General features: G+C 40.8%; 1 protein-coding gene across 1 annotated transcript in view; it reads left to right on the forward strand.

Moving 5' to 3' along the window:
* The window catches only part of lrrk1 (leucine-rich repeat kinase 1), an 84792-nt gene that overhangs the window by 54258 nt on the left and 7903 nt on the right, over window positions 1–22631 (forward strand). Inside the window, exons 26-33 of the mRNA XM_084923439.1 lie at window positions 1593–1759; window positions 5469–5672; window positions 5770–5909; window positions 6867–7004; window positions 15477–15671; window positions 16612–16763; window positions 18359–18476; window positions 18931–19047. Of these exons, the coding sequence (XP_084779565.1) occupies window positions 1593–1759; window positions 5469–5672; window positions 5770–5909; window positions 6867–7004; window positions 15477–15671; window positions 16612–16763; window positions 18359–18476; window positions 18931–19047 (1231 nt within the window). The remainder of the gene's footprint in view (window positions 1–1592; window positions 1760–5468; window positions 5673–5769; window positions 5910–6866; window positions 7005–15476; window positions 15672–16611; window positions 16764–18358; window positions 18477–18930; window positions 19048–22631) is intronic.

Genomic DNA, 22631 nt, shown 5'->3' on the forward strand with positions numbered 1-22631 from the left:
GTTCAGTCAATATTGTTTGGAGAGAGATAAACTAACAGCTTCAGAATCAGCGCAAAAAGGACGTAAACACAAAGCACAAACATGAATATTCTTAAGGGCTTCGTGGCATGTGATCTTCAGTGGAAGGGAACAAAAAAAAGCATGTCAAGACTGTTGCCAATACATATCCAAAGAAAATAGTTGGTAGAGTGAAAAGAAAGAAAACACAAATAGATCAAAAACAGTGTTAAAGTAGAGGGTAAATAATGATCACAAAGAAATGAATCGAAAGCCATCAGAACACAAAGATAGCAATCTGGTAAAGGACCTCTAATGCAGAGCACATCAATTATACGTATTCATACTTGTGAACTGTCAGTACACTATCGTCTGATTGCTTAAAATATTTAAAGCAATGAAGTGTCACTCACATGTGTATTGAAATGTGCATTTGTACTGACAGGGACTAGAAGGAGAGAGCATATTTCTCCTGTTTTGGCTTCCCTTCATTGGCTTCCTGTTAAGTCCAGAATTGAATTCAAAATCCTGCTCCTCACATACAAGGTCTTAAACAATCAGGCCCCATCTTATCTTAATGACCTTGTAGTACCATATCACCCTATTAGAGCACTTCGCTCTCGCTCTGCAGGCCTACTTGTTGTTCCTAGAGTATTTAAAAGTAGAATGGGAGGCAGAGCCTTCAGTTTTCAGGCCCCTCTTCTGTGGAACCAGCTTCCAGTTTGGATTCGGGAGACAGACACTATCTCTACTTTCAAGATTAGGCTTAAAACTTTCCTTTTTGCTAAAGCATATAGTTAGGGCTGGACCAGGTGACCCTGAATCCTCCCTTAGTTATGCTGCAATAGACGTAGGCTGCCGGGGGATTCCCATGATGCATTGAGTTTTTCCTTTCCAGTCACCTTTCTCACTCACTATGTGTTAACAGACCTCTCTGCATTGAATCATATCTGTTATTAACCTCTGTCTCTCTTCCACAGCATGTCTTTATCCTGTCTTCCTTCTCTCACCCCAACCGGTCGCAGCAGATGGCCCCGCCCCTCCCTGAGCCTGGTTCTGCTGGAGGTTTCTTCCTGTTAAAAGGGAGTTTTTCCTTCCCAATGTCACCAAAGTGCTTGCTCATAGGGGGTCATATGATTGTTGGGTTTTTCTCTGTATCTATGAAGCGCCTTGAGGCGACTTTTGTTGTGATTTGGCGCTATATAAATAAAATTGAATTGAATTGAATTAATAATACTGTTGTTAATAACAATAATTCTTCTCTGTAGTACTCTACTTTTCATGTCTTTCCATTATAACTCTAACATGATGTAATTGCACTTATACTAAATGGATATATAGCTGTTCTGTTTTTTACCCCCAAAGTGAGCGCTGTCCTCAAAAATCCATTGTTGTTTTGGTTTGATTTACTTTGTTTCCCAATTCTGTGTAAGGACTAAGGTAGGCTCAATGTGACATGTGACTGATTATCCAGGTGAGACAGTGTACAAGCAAATGGTCAGGTTTGGGACTTGATTAACAATTGTGCGTGTGTGTGTGTGTGTGCGTGTGTGTGTGTGTGTGTGTGTGTGTGTGTGTGTGTGTGTGTGTATTAGGCTCTTTTTGGAGAAGTCCCAGCTGGAGTATTCTGAGGAGGAAAATGACATCCTTGGCCAGGGTGGCAGTGGGACCATTATCTATCGAGCCCGATATAGTAACCAGCCAGTAGCTATCAAACGCTTCCACTTCAAGAAGTGTCAACAGCAGGCAATCAGCGAGACAGGTAGAGAAGCATTTCAGAGTTCTTTTGAGTATATAGATTTTAACAAAATAAAAACATCTCTCTGAATATTTGGAAAGCAGATGATGGAAAATATTGCTAGACACCCCATGACATGATCCTGTCACAATACTTCACTCACGATAAAATGTTTTTGCCATTTTTAACACATTGTTTTGCTTCAAAATGGGATTTTCATTCATACCAACACTATCACTAAAACCTGATATTAGTGTTGGCATGAGACAGTTTTCTATCAGGCTGATGTCAGTCTGCAGCTGAATGGGCTGGTAAGTTGGCAATTACATGCAATTTTCTTCTGATAATACAGTAATTATCTGTGATCATTTCAGAGACAGAAGTTCACATTTAACTATTAAATTTGCACTCGGCAGCATACTTGCTTTATGGGAATGTAATCAAAATACAAACAGCTGACACCCAGTTAGTTGAGTAGGGATGGGTATCGTTTAGGTTTTATCCGATACCAGTACCAAACCGGTACTTTTGAAACGGTGCCGGTGCTCAAACCGGTGCTTAAAGAATGGAGAACACAAAATTGGTCCAAAAACCTCTCATGTTCAGCTGTTTTTTTTGTAAAAAGATAACAATGTTAGCCTTTTCTGCAGCTATGGGGCATATATGGCATCACTCTTGGCTGGAAGCAGTGCTTAAACAATGGAAAAGAACACCAACTTTGTCCAAAAACCTCTCATGTTTAGCTGTTTCCCACTTTTTCTTTGGTCATTTTAGCCTTTTTGGCCAGGGTGAAGGGAGTATCTGCCATCAAACAAGAAGACAGCCGCATGTAGCTACGACGGTGTTTGCTAGTTCACCTTACATGCATTAATGTGGTTAGCTTACTCAACGTAAATTACACACGAATAACATTAAGCTACTCACGCAGAGAAGAACGGCTGCTGCTGCATCATCATCATTTCTGCTACTCTGGCAGGGCTAGGGGCCAGGACTCTCCTCTTCGCGTTTTTGGGGGATGTTGCTAACTCCGGGTCGATAACAGGCACCACACCCGCAGTAGATGTGCTGCTCGGTGTGAGGTCTCGCAGCAAGCTATCAAATACGGCGCATTTCTCGGCTTTAAAAAAAACGCTATGCGTCGCCAGGTGTTTCATCGGATTCGAGGAGTTACCTCCTTTGACAGTATCACAGTATCAGCTTAAAGCACTTGTTGCAGGCTGCTGAGTTTGCATATTTTGCTGTGAAGTACAGCCAGACTTTTGACCGCTTCGCCTTGGGCATTTTTACTCTGTAGCTCTGCTCTAAAAGAACGTACGTACCTGGGCCCGCCTACTACGCTTGCAAAGGTAAAATGATTGGCTAGAATTCAAAGTGTGTGACATCTCAAGTAAAAAAAAAAAAGCACCGAGATGACGCACCGAAATGTGCGCTGCTTTTCGGTCTGGTTACCACCGTTTATGTCAGAACCGGTGCCATAATGGCACCGGATACCGGTACCCATCCCTATAGTTGAGTCGCTTTGAGTTATGCTAATTCAAAAAAACTCATAGAGATTGATCATGTTTGCAGTCTGTCTGCCTTTTGTACAGAGCAGCTGTTTCATTTACCATTTAAATATGATCAACCTATCTCTAGAAACTGGCTGTATACAACAGGCCCTTGAAGCTGGCGTAGTTTAGTGTACATGTATAAATGTGTATGTATACTTGGATGGTATATCTTAAGCTTCTCGTACTCCATCTTTCTGATGTTGCTATCACTTGGTATAACTGTATCTGTCACTATGGTAGATCCCAGTGTTGATCTTGTGCTTAGAGCTCTTTCCTGTGTTGTCATGATTAGTGCCTCTGTTCTGTCTTTCAGTCTCGCTTTGTCGAGCCATTGATAGGATTTCTCGATATCAGCCCCTACACTGTACACACCGCCTGTCCTTCCATTATGTTTCCTGTTCTTGCTCCTCTTCTTTCTCAGGTTGTTGCTTTTCTTTGGACCTCTGCTTAGTATGCAGTCTTACAGTGCTGAATTTGGAGTGAAGCCATCCATGGTAAGGAGCTTACTTGTCTTGATGTGGTTTCTATCACCTCCTTTGGCCAAGAATTTGATTATCCCAGAAGGGTACCTGGAGATGGGCAGAACTCAGGTTTTGATTGCCTGGACCTTATTCTTCCTATTCAGCTCACTCCTCAGCACTTGCGCTACTATCTGCAGGTATTTGGTGGTTCCCGTTTGCTTATGGGATGCTACGTAATTTGACATTGTCAGTGTTGCCTTCTGGTAGTAAAACCCCCTCAGATATGATTACTTTCTCCCTCTGTCGGGTGGACTGCACTTCTGCAGTCTAATGACATTCCAGTGCTGTTGCTGTGATCAGTGAATTGATGTCTTGTTCACTCCTCGCATACAGCTTGATGTGGCCCATGCAGAGGAGGAGGCTAGTGTTTGCTCCAATCTGTAGTCAGTATTCATAGCAAGTCTTGTTAATGGAGCTCGCTGAGGGGCTTCAGGCCTATGTAGAATAACACTGGGGATATGCCATGTTTTTGGAAAATCTTGCTCTAGTGTACAGTGTTGTTTGCCACATCCCCATTGAGTTCTTGATGAAGGCTCTTACGATTCTGTTGATCTTGTACAGTTCTTAGCATTCCAGGATCCATGTGTGAGGCACTGAGTTATAGGCTTTCTTTCATTCACTCATGGCTGTACCATTGAAAATGACTGCTCTATCTACCAGTAGCTGGCATTTCCCCCCTCTGGTCTTCATGCCAATTTTCTTCTGGGCCCTGTTCATGTTTTAAACCATGCTTGTTCATCTTAACCCTTATGATGTCTAACAGGAGTTTTCATGTTGTGCTGAGGCGGGTTATTTTCCAGTAATTAGATGGTACCAGTCCCTTTTGGGGATCCTTGGGGAAGAAGAAACTGTCCAGCCTTCAGTTAGGTGTTCTAGATGTGTCTCATCCATTAGCAGCTGGTTCATTTGTACTGCCAGACGCTCATGGAGTACAGTTAACTTCTTTAGCCAGTAGGTGTGACTCATGTCAGGCTGTGGTGCTGTCCTGCCATTCATGCTTGAGACTCTTTCCTGGATGTCTGCTACTCTGATGGGTACTGAATCCTGTTCAGGTCTCCCATATGCTTTTCCAGTATTGCTTTTTTTCCTCCAGCCTTGGTGGGGTTGTTCACACCTTGTTCCCCTGCCACTGCGAGTAGAAACTAGTGAAGAAAATTCTGATTTGTTCTCCTGGCTTCTGTTTCTTCAAATGGCTGTAAGTATTTGCTTGGCAGTTTCCAATGCCTCAGGATTAGGCAGCTTGCTGTATATCTTAGGCATCAGTTTCCTCATCAGGCATTTCTGCAGCTCCAATAGTTGGTTTCCCTCTGTGCCTAATCTCTTTCTCCATGGAGGGTACTGCTCTTGGTGGAGCCAAGCATTTCAGTGATCACTACCATGATCTACCATGGTGTAGATCAGCTGGTTGGTTTCAGTGATGGTCGGGATGGTAGGGATTCACATCTCGTAGTAGGACATCACGTAGTCTGGGTAATCGGCCACGGAGGGACCAGGTTTCCTTGCTAGCCACGATCAGCTGCTCCCACACTCAATGCTTTCAGCTGGATATTGGCTTTCTCTATTTTACCATACTATTTAGTCATTTGACAAAATGTAAATTGCCAGTAAATGTAAATCAATTAACTTTGATGGTCCCTTGTCTTTCTGTCTTCATTGTCTTAGACACCATGGTGAAGCACCTCCAGTCTGCAAATGCCTATCGGAGTTTTGCTGAGTTTCGCCAGGAATCCAGTACATTGCACTCTCTCCAGCATCCCTGCATTGTCTCGCTAGTGGGCATCAGCATTCATCCACTCTGCTTCGCCCTACAGTTAGCCCCCTTGGGTAGCCTCAACACAGTGTTGGAGGAAAAGCACAAAGGCAAAAGTACGCAGTGATCTTCACCTTCTGATTTGCCATTTGAAGTTGATTTTAAAACTTGCTCGATATTACTGAGATATGAAAATATGTCTTGTCTTTCTAGGCTTCAAGTACATGCCGCTTGGACACATGCTAACCTTCAAAGTAGCCTATCAGATTGCAGCAGGACTGGGATACCTTCACAGAAAGAGCATCATCTTCTGTGACCTCAAATCTGATAACATTCTGGTGTGGTCTCTGGAGGTCTGTAAAATGTTGTGTTTTTTAAGCATTCTAATTTACATGGTGTATCAAAAAGATTCATCCAAGTAATTTTTTCTTTTTATCATTTTTTAAAAATCCTGTCCGGCAGCTTTTACAATCAGAATTAAGATGAGCTCTATAAATTCTATAAAGGCTCCTCTTGTTTATGTGTTTCTGTGTATTTATTCATTTCTTTTAGTGTTATTTCAGCTATTACATTATATGTGTTGTGTGACAATGTCTAAGCTGACAGGCAGGAGAAAAAGAAAAAAAGGAAGGATGGCGAAAACACAATAAAAGGGTAGCGTAAAAATGGAAAAGTACGACATATCACCAACTACTGCACCTGTAAGAACAAAGCCTAAAAAACATTCCACACCTGCAACACTAAAACATGAAAATGCGCCGACACACAAATCAACAACTTCTTGTGGTGCGTGTGCGTCTGTGTATGCGTCATGAAATTTACTTAATAATGATGGTGGGAAGCCGCAGATCCACGAGATTGAATTAGCCAATCATCCAGTTTCAACAAGCTGTAATTCTGCAACTATTCACAGGTAACGATCGTAACACGGACTGTTAGAAAGAGGGATTAGTGAGCTTCACATGGGTGTGGGTCGGTTTTACAACAACAGCTGGTGTAGGACAGCGTATGTCATGAGCCCGTGAACATTGTGTGTATTGTATGTAAAACTTTTTATTCAGCCATGTATTTTAAAATTTTAACTGCAAGCTTCTATGTCCATTACTTTAAAAATATGTAGCATTTTGAAATCAGACAATTCTTTTTGATACACCTATTTTTGAAAGTGAAAATTCTGAGCTAATTTATTTGCTCTCCCTTTATTAAAAATACTGTAAATAGAAAGCAAACCAGTAATTTCATGTTAAAAAACCAAAACAAAAAAGAGAAAGCCTGTTTTGGCTTTTTAATTCACTGATAACTTCTTCCAGGTGCAGGACACAGTCAATGTTAAACTGTCTGACTATGGGATCTCTCGACAATCCTTCCATGAGGGGGCTTTGGGAGTTGAAGGCACACCGGGCTACCAGGCTCCTGAGATCCGACCAGGCATTGTGTATGATGAGAAGGTATCTGCTTTTTTTTTTTTTTAACCCACATTAGAAAAGTTTGTAACATTTTTTGCACTTTTGTGTGGTTTTGTTTTATGTTTTGGTTTTTTTTTTAAATGATGAGAATAAACATATCATCTCTATATAAACGGATATGTTGATATCCTGAATTTCCACATATACGTGTATGACCTGTACACAGCACCTATACATAGCACTGACCAATCATGTTTGAGCAGGCTTTGCAAGTAGAAAAAACCAAGTGGAGAGTTAACAAGGAAAACATTAGTTGAAATGCTGTTTCAAATCCAAGTGGTAATCGTCTGACAACAATATGAGAGGTGAGATTTCAACTTTTCTGAAAATAACCTAGGCACTAGGAGGTTGAGGGGTGTCCATTATTTATTGATGTAGTTCCTCTGAAAATCATTTACTTCTGGATTTATTTTGATTTCTTGTTCCAAGTCTTATTTAATGCTATTTAATTAGTGAATTAAAGTCGTATTTAGATTATGATGTCGTTACCTTGTGACTGACATTTTGCTCTTCTGTTCTTAGGCTGCACACCCTTGACAGCCAATTATACAGTCTGTATAACTTAATAAAACTTTTGAATTATTTTTATAAGCATAAATTAACTAGAAAGTGCAATTTCTAAATAAACTGTGGAAGGTTTGTTGCTATTGGTGGACTCTGTAACTTGGCCATGGTGCATTTAAAAAGTTGGAGGTAACCTGTTAAAGTGAGATGGCTCAAAAACACATGAGCAACTATATTAATAGGCCACAAGTGTACTGTACCTGTGATACCAGCTACACTGTACCTAATAGAATTGCTTAAACTTGTGACCTCCAACATACAGGGGTGAGATAAGAGCATGCTCTCTGTTCATATGAAATGGCACTTCATCACCCGAAAATGCCAAATATTTCAGGAATGGTAAGAAATGCTTAATTACTGCTGAATTGAAAACATTTGAGCTGGTTGTTATGAGGTAGGAACGGTTTATCTACGACAAACGTTGTGAGACTAATTAGCTACCGAAGAAGAGGAAAAATGTTAGAAGGTATTAACAGACAGGAGGTAAAATGTGTATTGAATGCATCACTACTTTTCCAAGTAAATATAATTCTAAAGGTGTTATTGACATGAAACTGTAACCAGATCAGTAACAACATTTAGACAAGTCAGTGACTGGGAGATATAGTCTGGTCAGATCAAAGTAAAATTGAACTCTTTGGATACCGTGATACACACCATGTTTGTAGGTCACAAGCAGTGTTCCCTCTAATGTTTCACGTGTGTGAGCGAACACACAAACTGAGCGTCCCTTGGACCCCTGAGCAACGGCAGACGTGTGCACTGTGGTCACGCCAGCATCAAATCCATCCAAGTTACATGTTTATTAAAATAATCAAATTACAGCGTTTACATTTATGTTAGACTACTTTTAATTACCTGCTTTAGCCCACTTACAATGAAAATTTAAAAAAATCTTGTTCATGACCTGTAGCATGTTAACACTATTGGAAGTAAAAATAACTTGAACTCCAATTTTGAAAACACAACTTTATTTATTTATTTATTTATTTATTTTAACTCTCTGTTAGCAAAATACAGTATGTAATGACCAATATTGGGCAAATAATTATATAATTACTGCTTCAAAAAAATTAACGTAAAGTTCTAAATAAATTCTAACTGCATTTGGGACGTTTTTTACTGACTTTATGTCTCTTTGACGATGTTATTTCTCTCTCCAACAACGTAGGTTACAATTACATTAGCATGACAAATTAGGCGATGACGTCATTTAGCGACTTTTAGGACAGCCAATAGTGATTTTCCTTACTGAGGAGCTGGTAACACTGGGCGGAGAGTGCTTTCCAGTGTTTTTACCGTTTCTTCCCGCAGTAAATATAAACAACGACAGTATTCAGGAAGGAAAACAAACACTGCAGATATTTTTTTTTTATCATAACTCTGGTTTTACGTGGCCGATCAACACAATTTAAAAACTGGTATAAAGTCCACACTTTTCCCGTCAGTTGTTCCGTCTGTCCTGCTCACATCTCCAATGGTTGTACACGTTGTCATTAACGTGGCTTCACTCCACATCAGCCGCTTTGCTCGCTAAAACACCGGTGTCGGCACATAAGGACGCTGTCATAGCCTATCAGCAATGTTGATTAGCTGCGTATATACGAATGTGAATCGCATCATTGGCTGGACTATGGGATAAGGTGACATCGTTCTGATCCCATACGGGAGCAGCCAGTCACTTACTGACTAACACTGCAAAACAGAATTGTTAACGTATTAATTTTAATGTCAATTCAGGTTAGATTTTTTTTTTTTGTGCGCAACACAGATTTTCTGTGCGCAGAGACCGTGGCAGCAGTGCGCAATTGCGCACGCGCGCAGCTTAGAGGGAACACTGGTCACAAGGCTGTGTATATCACCCTTAAAAACATACCAATAGTAAAGTTTGGAGGTGGAAACATGATGGTGTCGGGCTATTTTTCAGCATACACCACTGGCTCACTTCATATAACTGAAGGAAGGATGGCCTGAAAAATGTACTAAGACACTCTTGATAAAAATCTACCAGGATAATGAAGATGAAACAAGAGCGGACTTCTCAGCAAAACACAGAGCCAACAAAACTCCCGTTTGGTTTCAGAGAGAAAATTAGATTCATACAGGAGGCATCTTGAAGCTGTCATCACCAATAAAGGCTTTTGTACAAAGTATTAAATACATTTCAGTAAGCCCTGTGTCATTTCTCATTATTAAACATAATTTATGGACATGCATGGTTCTTTGCATGTGTAGATTGGATGGGTTGTTATCGACATCTGGTGAGAATTTCATGTCAAGAGCACCTTCAGTACTTTATTTCCTTAGACAATTGGTGATCTGTTCAACATTTATTTTACCAACTAAAAAGAAAGCAGGAATTCCTGCTTTATATCAGCCCTGCCATTTAGAAGTTTATTTATTTATTTTACAAAAACCAAAGCACAGAAATCTCAAAGCAAAAATGGTGTTATGTAATGATTAGGTTAGTTCTGGTGTATCAAATCTAAGTAATAGACACGCTGACACAGGATATTGTCAATCTGAAGAGGCTAACTTGATAAATGAGCCCCTGAGGAACAGGCTCAAATTGCTAGCAAAGAGAGATTACCTAGAATAGCAGTGTGTATTCCAACATCTCCATTGGCTTGCATTGGCAAGTTTTCGGCCCCACTTGAACTTTTCCACATTTTGTCACATTACAGCCACAAACATGAATCAATTTGATTGGAATTCCAGGTGAAAGACCAACACAAAGTGGTGCACACGTGAGAAGTGGAACGAAAACCATACATGATTCCAAACATGTTTTACAAATAAATAACTGCAAAGTGGGGTGTGCGTAATTATTCAGCCCCCTGAGTCAATACTTTGTAGAACCAGCTTTTGCTGCAGTTCCAGCTGCCAGTCTTTTAGGGTCTGTCTCTACCAGCTTTGCACATCTACAGACTGAAATCTTTGCCCATTCTTCTTTGCAAAACAGCTCCAGCTCAGTCAGATTAGATGGGCAGCGTTTGTGAACAGCAGTTTTCAGATCTTGCCACAGATTCTCGATTGGATTTAGATCTGGACTTTGACTGGGCCGTTCTAACACATGGATATGTTTTGTTTTAAACCATCCCATTGTTGCCCTGGCTTCATGTTTAGGGTCGTTGTCCTGCTGGAAGCTGAACCTCCGCCCCAGTCTCAAGTCTTTTGCAGACTCCAAGAGGTTTTCTTCCAAGACTGCCCTGTATTTGGCTCCATCCATCTTCCCATCAACTCTGACCAGCTTCCCTGTCCCTGCTGAAGAGAAGCACCCCCAGAGCATGATGCTGCCACCACCATATCTGACAGTGGGGATGGTGTGTTCAGAGTGAGGTGCAGTGTTAGTTTTCCTCCACACATAGCGTTTTGCATTTTGGCCAAAAAGTTCCATGTTGGTCTCATCTGACCAGAGCAGCTTCTTCCACATGTTTGCTGTGTCCCCCACATGGCTTGTGGCAAACTGCAAACGGGACTTCTTATGGTTTTCTGTTAACAATGGCTTTCTTCTTGCCACTCTTCCATAAAGGCCAACTTTGTGCAGTGCACGACTAATAGTTGTCCTGTGGACAGATTCCCCCACCTGAGCTGTAGATCTCTGCAGCTCGTCCAGAGTCACCATGGGCCTCTTGGCTGCATTTCTGATCAGCGCTCTGCTTGTTCGGCCTGTGAGTTTAGGTGGACGGCCTTGTCTTGGTAGGTTTACAGTTGTGCCAGACTCCTTCCATTTCTGAATGATGGCTTGAACAGTGCTCCGTGGGATGTTCAAGGCTTGGGAAATCTTTTTGTAGCCTAAGCCTGCTTTAAATTTCTCAGTAACTTTATCCCTGACCTGTCTGGTGTGTTCTTTGGACTTCATGGTGTTGTTGCTCCCAATATTCTCTCAGACAACTTCTGAGGCCGTCACAGAGCAGCTGTATTTGTACTGACATTAGATTACACACAGGTGCACTCTATTTAGTCATTAGCACTCATCAGGCAACGTCTATGTGCAACTGACTGCACTCAGACCAAAGGGGGCTGAGTAATTACGCACACCCCACTTTGCAGTTATTTATTTGTAAAAGATGTTTGGAATCATGTCTGATTTTCGTTCCACTTCTCACGTGTGCACCACTTTGTGTTGGTCTTTCACGTGGAATTCCAATAACATTGATTCATGTTTGTGGCTGTAATGTGACAAAATGTGGAAAAGTTCGAATACTTGAGCAAGTCACTGTATATGGTTTTCTTACTCATGCATGTGAAAGAGAAATCCAGACACTCAATATAGACTTTACAAAGGCCTTTGATCTGCAAGATGGATTGTCTGCTGAAGCTACTCAGCATCATTATGACTGTGTACCTGGGGTGAACTGTGTCCGATTTCTTTCTTGACACCGTGCTCAATAATTAAATTGGAAAGGTGGCTAACACCATTGTCAAGGCAGACATTGAAGATCCAGGTCTACAGAGCTTGTGTTGTAAGTGCCCTCCAGCAGTGAATCCTGGTTAAAGGTCAGGAACAGAAGCTCAGCATATGCTATTATTGAACATCACATCCTGGAACCAACAGGAGTATTTAGAACTTACACAATGCTGAAACAGAGACACATATGCTGGTACTGCAATGTAGTGCAAACGGATGATGGCCAGACTCCTAAGGATCATGTCTATGAGATGAGAACTGCCATGGAGAAAATATCCATAAATGGATCCCAGCTATGGCTCAGTAAGAGGACCTGGGAAAATGTAGTCTAATAACAAACAGGTTGGAAACAAACCTCAAGCGCTGTGCTGGGACCATAACCACCAATCAGACTGCAGCTTGTTAAGGGAAAAAGACAGATACTCAGTTTTTACAAAGATATAAAAAATAATACGTCAAATGGTGAAATTAGGGAGAACAGAACAAGAAAGTCTGAATAACTTTCTAATAAAATAAAAAAATAAAATAAAAAGCTTTACCAGGCCTTACTCATTTACTGACCCCTAGGAACACTTCAGAAACCAGGCGAAAATATGTGTAACCCTCCATCTTTGTTCCGCAGCCCCTCTTCCAAAGAGTACTAATTCAGTCAAATATCTTTTCTGTGCTCTGCGGCATTAAATTCAGTTTTTGATTATGTTTATTTACCTCTGGCATGGAGGCCATGTTTTTAGTAGCATTTCGGTGAGTGTCACTGTGTCTGTAAACATGATAGCTCACGTCAACAATCCACCCAAATTTGGCTTATCAAGGTCTTTAACTTAGAAACTATAATTCTTAAAAGTGTGGTGTTTATTATCAGCATATAAAAAGTACTTTATTAAGAATTAAAATATTGTGATATATTTAACCTCTGACCTCTCGTTCATGGTCAGTAGATTAATTTGAAGGTCAAAGTGTTGCTTTATAGAGCTGTTTTATATTGTTAAAACAAATCTAAAATTTTAAAAACTTATTAATACTTATCCAATTAATTTCACTTTCACTTTCAAATTCAAATTTTATTTGTCACACACACAACCATACACAGTATGACATGAGGTGAAATGCTTGTAGCTGTGCAATGCAATGCCCGACCATTAAATGACAGTGGTTTTACAGTATTTACAATTTACAGGTTATACAAAATTTACAGATTTAACTTAGAAATTTACAGTAAAAAAATGTGCAAATAGCAGAAAGAAATTATAAATTATAGGAAGTGTGGATGAAGAAAAACCAGAGTGTGTGTGGTGATGTGATGTGTGTGAGAGTCCAGTCCTACACCTGGTTCGGGGCCGAATAGCCTGGGGGAAGAAGCTCCTCCTCATTCTCTCTGTTTTGGCCTTAAGGGAGCGGAAGCGCTTCCCAGACCTCAACAGTGAGAAGAGTCCATTGTTGGGATGGGAGAGGTCCATCATAATCTTCCTGGCTTTGGTCTTGCACCGCTTGGTGTAGATGGACAGCAGGTCAGGGAGCTCTGATTGAATGATGCGTTCGGCTGAGCGCACCACTCTTTGCAGATCTCATCTGTCCTGCTTGGTGCTGTTCCCAAACCAGGTGCAGATGTTTGCCGTCAGGACGCTCTCGATGGTGCAGGAGTAAAAGTTCTTGAGCACCTTCAGTGGCAGATGGAAGTCTCTAAGTCTTCTGAGGAAGAAGAGACGCTGACGGGCTTTCTTAACCAGGGTGTTGATGTGGCAGGACCATGACAGGTCCTGAGTGATGTGGACACCCAGGTATCGGAAACTGTCCACTCTCTCCACTGGCGTGCCACTGATGATGAGGGGTTTGTAATTCCTCGCCTGCTTTGTAGTGAAGTCCACGATCAGCTCCTTAATCTTGCTGATGTTTAGGAGGAGGTTATTCTCCTGGCACCAGGTCTCCAGGTTCCTAATCTCCTCCAGGTAGGCCGTCTCGATGTTGTCGGAGATCAGGCCCACAACAGCAGTGTCGTCAGCAAACTTGACAATGGAGGTGGTGTCTGATGTGGCTACACAGTCATAAGTGTACAGTGAGTACAGCAGGGGGCTTAAAACACAGCCCTGAGGCGCTCCAGTGCTGAGTGAGATGGAGGGGGAGACTTGTTTTCCCACCCTCACTGATTGGGGTCTGTCTGTGAGGAAGTTGAGGATCCACTGACACGGTGATGAGCTGAGTCCTAGATCCGTCAACTTGGTGAATGCTGAACTGTAGTCCACGAACAGCATCCTAACATAATTCCCTCTGCCAGTGTCCAGGTGACTCAGGGATGTGTGGAGCAGGTGAGATATGGCATCGTCTGTGGAACGATTAGTCCGGTAAGCAAACTGAAGCGAGTCGATGGTGGCAGGAAGTGAAGAAGTGATGTGATCTCTCATCAGTCTTTCAAAACACTTCATCACAATTGAAGTCAGTGCTACTGGACGGTAGTCATTGTGGCAAGCGGGCTGTTGTTTCTTTGGGACAGGGACAATGATGGACTGTTTGAAGCACGTGGGAACCACAGCTTGGGCCAGGGAGAGGTTGAAGATCTCCGTGAACACCGGTGCTAGCTGGTCAGCGCAGGCTCTCAGGACCCGGCCAGGGACTGCATCTGGTCCTGCTGCCTTCCTGGTGTTCACCCTCCTGAAGGTGTTCCTCACGGCATGCTCTGTGATGACGAATGCATTTTCTTCACTGGTGCACTGCGAGCGCGCGCAGCCGTTTGTTGTTTTAATTGCTGCGCCGTCAAAGCGAGCGTAAAACGTGTTCAGCTCATCAGCCAGTGAAGCATCAGCATTCATCACAGAAGACGCTGGTCGTTTATAGTCCGTTATAGTCCACTTAAGAAAGGGATGAATGCTACACATGTACTATATTCACATAAATAAAACATTATAAAAATTAGTCACTTTGTTGAATTCTAGGATAAATTCTGTCATACCACCTTTATTTATAAAGCACTTTAAGATGAAAAAAAAAATAAAAGTAGAGAATTAGAAGAAATAGAAATAAAAAAAAACAAAACAATAAATTAAATTATGTCAATTTCTTCTTCCAAGAATAAATTCTTGGAACAATTCAGCAAGCAGAACAACAGGCAACGACTCCAGGTCTTCATCAGACCAACGCGTGCTGGTCTGCTTGCTGAATTGCTCCAAGAATAAAATTATTACATGATTTTAACCCAAATAGAGCATATGCAAATTCATAAATGGGCTGTGGTCATGAGTTATTATCCAAGAAATGAACATTCAGAGACAGGATTTCAGTGGGTAGCTTTCATCTAAATGGCACAAATGGCTGTTGGTTTTACTTTCATAACTTCTTTTCACTCCAAATGAAATTTAAAGTTTTCTTTATTAAAGTTTTATTTACAAATTCATCAGGAGGTCTTAATAACCTCCTCAGATGTAACTCTGACACTTGACCCTTATCAACTGACCTTAATGTTCCTTTTTTGGGAACAACTCTTAAAGGTGGACATGTTCTCCTATGGCATGGTGATGTATGAGCTCCTGTCTGGGCGGAGGCCAGCGCTGGGACACCACCAGCTTGAGATAGCAAAGAAGCTCTCAAAAGGTATTCGGCCAGTGCTGGGTAGTCCACAAGAGGTTCAGTTCTACTGCCTGCACAACCTGATGACTGAATGCTGGGACACTAAACCTGAGAAGGTGAGCTGTTGTTTGGCTGACACAATGAGCAAATTTTTGTTGTGTGATGTAAGGAAAGTGTACTACACTTTATTACTTGTGTCAAAGTAGTGGTTGAGCTGGAGACTTATAACTTCAAATTTGGAAGAAATTCTAAGAATTAGTCTAAAGAGGGGTTAAATTCCAACGATTGGTTCTCATTTTACTGCTAAATTCTAAAATAAAATCACGTAGTGTCTCTCAGGAACATGTAGAAAACAAGATGTTTTTCCTATACTGCCCAGTTCTCAATGTTAAGCCACTGCGGTTTAATCTTAAGATAAGAACAACTGCTCCAACTCACCCGGTCCATTTTCACTTTCCCATATTTTCCAAAGTGCAGGAAAGTTAAAAAGCCAAAAAGGACTGAACAAGCGTTGTCTAAGATTTGTAGATCATGGTCATGACATCATAGTGGCAAGTGTAACTCGGTACAATAATGCTAAAATATTTCTTAACTGAAAATTAAATATTTCCATGGATATATGGATAGCATAAAATGCAAATGATAAAACAATCAATCCCAATAAATGTTTTGACTGTAATGTCAAAATATACATTATAGACCGACTCCATTATGTGAGTGTGAATAGTTTTCTCTGTCTATGAGTTAGCCCTGCGACAGACTGTCCAGGGCGTACCCTGCCTCTTGGCCTAAGACAGCTGGGATAGGCTCCAGCTACTCCCCATGACCCGGAAAAGGATAAGTGGAGATGGATGGATGAAATAATGAGCACCACAAATGCATATATATCTTCAACATTTATATTTTCAATCACAACTGCCAATGTATGTGTAGTCACAGTCATATTTTAAGGATAAAAAAACCATGAAACATAACATTTTTTGCAAATTTTAATAAAAGTCATTGTTCTATGAATGACTTTAAGCTGAACTGCCTGTCTCTGCATTTGTGCTGCAGAGGCCAGTGGCAATGCATTGTGTGAGGCAGATGAAGGAGCCTAGCTTCGCCTGCCTCAGGTATATATTGCCCTGTGACGTCAACTCTCAGCTCTTCCTGTCCCAGCTGCAAGGATATAGTGCTGTGTTCTGGAATGAAGATAAAGAGGACAGGTTTGTGTGACCATTTCTCTTTGTACTGTGATTTATTTGCCTCTTATACACAATAATGAGCCCCACAATACACCTACCTCCATGTTTTAGTTGTCTTCTGTAGTTCAGGTCTTTTAGTGTTGTTGAGCTGGTTTTGCATTCCTGTTCATTTAGGATTGACTTGATTATTTACTTGATTTGACCCCTCCAAAACTTTTCGATCTCTCTGATGGGGTTTATTTGGTTTTCTCCCCAATGACAGTCTTTTTCACTTGCATCAGCATTTCTTTGGACATCATTTTGCAAGTTCCAGTGAACTACCAAATGGAAGTTCAACACTTCGAATCAATTCTGCAGTCTGTCATGAAATAACAGCTGAAAAAGCCTTATCAAACCATGAAATGGATTATTAGTCTATTGTCCAGTTACTTTAGAGCCTCTAAAAATGAAGTTTTACTTAAAAATAAAGCTGAGAATCTGTGCGCCAATTACACATTTCTGGTTTGATTTAAAATTTACTGTTGTTGTGTACAAAAAACCCTTTTATTGTCCAAAAATGTATGTCGCTAACTATATTTAACACAACATATTTAACACAGCTGACTGAAATAGCTCCCAGATGCATGACATAATAGCGATGATGGCTCTAGTTGTTTGTGGCAGCAGGACTCCAGGTTGATCTGTGTTGTAAAAGCTGCTTCCTTGCTCTTAAACAAATACTGTTAATTGCTGCTGACTCCTTTACACTTTTCCCTCTTTTAACTCCTTTTCTGTGTCAAGACCATGTTACCTCCCCCAACTCTTCCAGTGCCATTTAACTCCCATATTCTTTTCTTACTTTTGTTTGACCACTCACACTAACTGGTTAACCAGCTCCTGAGGAAAGAGTGTACCTGGTTGCAAGCTGCCAATAAACTGCAGATCCCCTCATGCTTCAGCATACCAAGACAATTTCATCTTCCCAACTTTATGGAACAGTTTGAGGATGGCCCCTTCCTGTTCCAACGTGATCGCAAAGCAGTAAATCAAAGTAAGGTTCATATAGACATGGATGACCGAATTTGGTGTGGAACAACTTGACTGGCCTGCACAGAGTCCTGATCGCAACCCGACAGAACACCTTTGGAATGAATTAGAGCAGAGTCTGCAAGCCAAGCCTTCTCATCCAGCATCAGTGTCACAAATGGACTTGTGGATGAATGGTCAAACATTCCCATAAACACACTCCTAAACCTTTTGGAAAGCCTTGCCAGAAGAGCTGACGCTGTTGTCGCCGCACATGGGTGGGGGACATCATATCAAACCCCATAGATTAGGAATGGTTCATGTGCATGTGAATGCAGACGAGCAAACATACCAGCAGCACTGGTGTGTTTGCACCTTATATAGGCAACTTTTTGTATAAGATATATTTCTCAAGTTATCCATCACACATGTACTAAACGTGATAAATTATATTTAGCTTTAATTAACTAACCCTGTGACACCGTCTTCCAAAAAATTGCCTCTACTCATTACTGTATAAAAACATTACTATACAAAATATTGCTTATTTTGTTTTAACTTCCAACTCAGTGGTTCTAAATGTTTTCAGCAAAGAACTGTGTATTGTGCAGGAACTACAGTGTGGTGAATGTTAACAAGGGTCAGGTGGAGGTGAAGAGGATGGCCTGTCCAGGTAGCAGGATTAGCTGTCACATGAAGATGGGGAACACTCTGTGGATGGCAACTGAGGTACACATCCTGAAATCACATTCAACGTGATGCAGCTTCTTGTTAAATGCAGAACATTTGGTGACTCATTTATTTACTGATAACTTTTTCGTCTATGAACAGCAGTCAAACAATCATGCAATGTTATTTTTTACCATCTTCACTGGGAAGCTTACTTTTACATCTAGGTATCTTCAGAATTTACCTGCTTTTGTCATGTTTTTTAATGTGAAAAGAGGATTTCATGAAAACCCTTTTAGGGACACGAGGACATAAGGACAGTGAGACTGCTACAGTCTTTTATTGAGTGTCAAACCAGTGTTGGAGGGAAAGTATTAGTTTCCCAGGATAGGAAAACAATATCAAATCATACATTGGCTACCCTCCACTGTTGCCACAGCTCGGGGACGACATAGTTGTCTCTAAATCCCAAAATAAAAAAACCTCATTCTTTAATTTAATGTTTCTGTGACAGGAACAGGAGGTGTTCATCTACAGTCTGAAGGACATGTGTCCACTCAGTCAACCCCAGAGGCAGTTCTCCTGTCCCGCCATCATCACTTGTTTGTTTCCTGTTTCAGCGAGAGAGCAGGTCAGGTCATATATCAGCATATGTTTAAGCAAACATGTTTTACTCAAAGCTGTGTTATTGTGTTACTCAGTACTGTGGGTTTACATACGGGCTTCAGTCTGAAACCTGACGTCTTAAAATTAATGTTGCTGATATGTCAGCAGGTTGTATCTAGAGCATTTGTGTCACATGCACTTGACAGCAAAGGAAACAAGTGTTACACATATTTGGCTTTACATGGTGTCAACACACAAAGGATCGAGTTAGGATCACAGTTAGCAGCATTCAAGTTTTATCTGCCTCTTTACACCAGGCCTTAAAATACAGTGTTTCGCATAGGTAGGCTGCATTTTGACAGAGCATTAGTAGAAGACAAAATGAGACTTGAAGCCTAAGCAACCGTGAGCTTGTAATACAAGAGCTTTACGTACTGACCTATTGTTACCTCAGATGTGTTTGAGAAGGATGGCTTTTTTTTTAAACAATATTTTTATTGTTTTTGCAACAGCATACAAAGACTTGTTTTCAGAGTAATATGCAAAATGCTTTTTATATGTGGTGTTACATTTTTTTGTTTGTCTGGAATTTATTTACCATTCAGTTGTCATTGCTCAGTCATTAAAAAATAGTACATTGAATCATTGAGTTTTATTTGTATAGTGCCACATGACAACAACTGCAACCTCAAGGTCCTTTATATTGTAGGGTAAAGATCCTAAAATAGCAGAGAAAAAACCACAACAATCAGATGACCCACTGTAAACAAGGACTTGGTGACACTGGGAAGGAAAAGCCCCTTTTTAACAGGAAGAAACCTCTGGCAGAACCTGACTCAGGGAGGGGCGGTCTGATGAGACTATGGGGTAAATGTCATGGGGATGAGGGGAAAGAGAAGAGAACAGAGGTAAACAAGACAAAAGACACACATGTGACAGAGAGCCAGTGTTTGGAATCCATTTCTAGGAACGCCCCCAACAGTCTATGGCTATTGCAACATAACTAACAGATAGGGCTGGATCAGGTGACCCTGAACAAACTATATGCTTTATCAAAAAGGAATGTTTCAAGCCTGGTCTTAAAGGTAGATAGGGTGTCTGTCTCCCACAGGAGGGGCTGTAGGATGAAGGCTCTGTCTACCATTCAGCTTTTAGAAACTCTAGGAACCATAAGTAAGCTATCCGTTTGAGAGTGAAGAGGTCTATCAGAACAATGTGGTACTATTAGATCTTTAAGATATGATGGGACCTGATTACTCAAGACACTGTATGTAAGGAGAAATATATTAAATTCAGTTCTGGATTTAACACGTGGCCAGTAAAGAGTGAAAAGCCAGTGAATAAGGAAGATACACAGTAATCCCTATCAGTGCTATTGCTGCAGCATTCATGGTCAACTCGAGGCTTTTTAAGGAACATGACAACAGTAAATCACAGTAGTCCAGGCTCGAAGTAGTAAATGGATGAACTTACTGTGCAGTAAAATCTTGTGGTCAGCGGTATTGAATGCTGCACTTACATTCTAACAGTCAAGCATAGAAATGAGTCTACTGGGAGAGGCCATAAAAAGGTCATTACTTACATTTGCTAGTGCTGTGCTGCGATGAACTCAGAAAGGTAACAGAAATAAACAATTTCTCTGCATAAGCTCAGTTAGATGTTTTAAAATGACTTTTGAGTCATTTTTGAAGTCAAAGCAAAGTTGGGTATTGATCAATACAGAACATTTCCTGCACGACCACCTCCAATCTGCATACTTTTATATAGTTTTCATATTTTAACTAGCCAACACATTTTTTCTAATTAATGATCCCAATTTACACACAAATTACAGATCCTGATTCATTTTGATGGTGAGAAAGACCAGGGAAAATCTCAGGCTTTAATCATCTTTGAGATATTCAAAATAAAGGACTGAAAGTGGGATAATGTAACATTTTTACAAAATATATATCTTGAAAATTTTTTGATATAATGTACATCGCTTGCTGTATATGTTCAAATTTTCTATCATAAATTTGTTTATGCAAATCTGAGACAATCCAGCAGATTGAATATCCCTAAAAGTAATGGTTAAATAACCAGCAACTTAAAAGCTTGTGTTGTGTAGCTCTTTAAAGATAGATATTAAGATTAAAGGACTAGTTAATGATAGGACTTCTTTAAGCATTAGAGTAGGAATGGGGTGTAGTAGAGACATTTCTGGTGTAGAGGAAGTACTTACTGAACTCAGAAAGACTGATAGGAGAGAGACTCTAAATACATCTCAGCAATTCTCTTTCAAACCTCACTTGGTATCTCACTAAGGGATGCACCCTCTGTGGTGGTAGTGTAAAGCTACACTACCACCACCTCTGTTCAAGACAGACAAATCACTGCAAGGACACATTTTCAGTTTCTTCATCGTGAAGATCATTCGTGAACACTAATGATGCCGTAATGTAATCCATGAACGCGGGTTTTTCTGGTTTCAGGAATAACTGTTGCACTTAATATTCATAATAATTATAATAATATATAGAAGAGTTGACTGAGTAACCACATTAATTTGACTGAGGTCTATGTGGTCACCCTGCTTTCAGCCTACCATGCTGAGCGGTTTGAGGACATGAGCCAACTGCTGGATACGGAAACTGCCAGTCTTACGGTTTGGGAGGAGATAATGTTGTTACAGAGCTTATTCTTCAGGTCTCTAGGGGGGCAGTACAGGGCTGTGACCATCCAGTTTCAGTGCTTATGGGTGTAATTTAGACTGGCACTCACCCTGAAGGTTTTCACCAAGTATATCGAAGCAATGGAAACCTCTTGCGAGTGGCGAGGCTCAGAATGTTTGCATGTTTTGCATATTTAAACAAACCACTATGCGCTGCAACAGGAACAAAGAGCCCCGACCATAATTATTCTATCACCTTTTTCACACATGCAAATGTCCAATCCAGTCAGATCACACCAAAACGGTCATTAGTCTGGCAACTCTTATGTGAGAATAGCACATGGAATAGTCTGGCATATTCCCAATGTTCGAGTAGATGTGAGGTGTAGATGTAGGTGTGCTTCCTAATGCACAGTCAACAACAAACAAAAACAAAACATTGTATTTTCAGTTGTGAAAACGCATCTGAAACCATAGTTCAGTTTCAAAAAGGGCTGATTGTTGGTAGACCTTTTGAATCAAGAAATCACCTGAATAGAACCTCTCTGACAAAGTGAAGTAGTTGAAAGGGTCTTGAAAGGGTTACAAAGCTTTTTCTAAGACTTTGGAGCTCCAATAAACCATAGCCCCATAATCCAGATCCATCATTCAAAGAAGAACAATATTTCTTCACTCTCTGTGTTTATACACTACTTTGCATTTAATCATTAGTTAGCATCGATCTCTGCCTCTCTTTGGGAATGTGTCTCTTGTTCTGTTTCCCTTCCCTCACCCTTATCCACTCATGACAGAAGGTTGCTCCTTCCGGAGTATGGTTCTGCCAGAGGTGTTTTTTCCCTGTTAGAAGGGAGTTTCTTTCTTCCTGTTGTCACCAAGGGTTGCCTCATAGGAGGTCATCAATTGTTGGGGTTTCGTGTCTATTATTGTATAGTCTTTACCATCTTATATGAAGTACC

This window comes from Perissodus microlepis, chromosome 1 (assembly GCF_051167445.1).
Source record: "Perissodus microlepis isolate ML-2025 ecotype Zambia chromosome 1, ASM5116744v1, whole genome shotgun sequence".
NCBI classification, from domain to species: Eukaryota; Metazoa; Chordata; class Actinopteri; order Cichliformes; family Cichlidae; genus Perissodus; species Perissodus microlepis.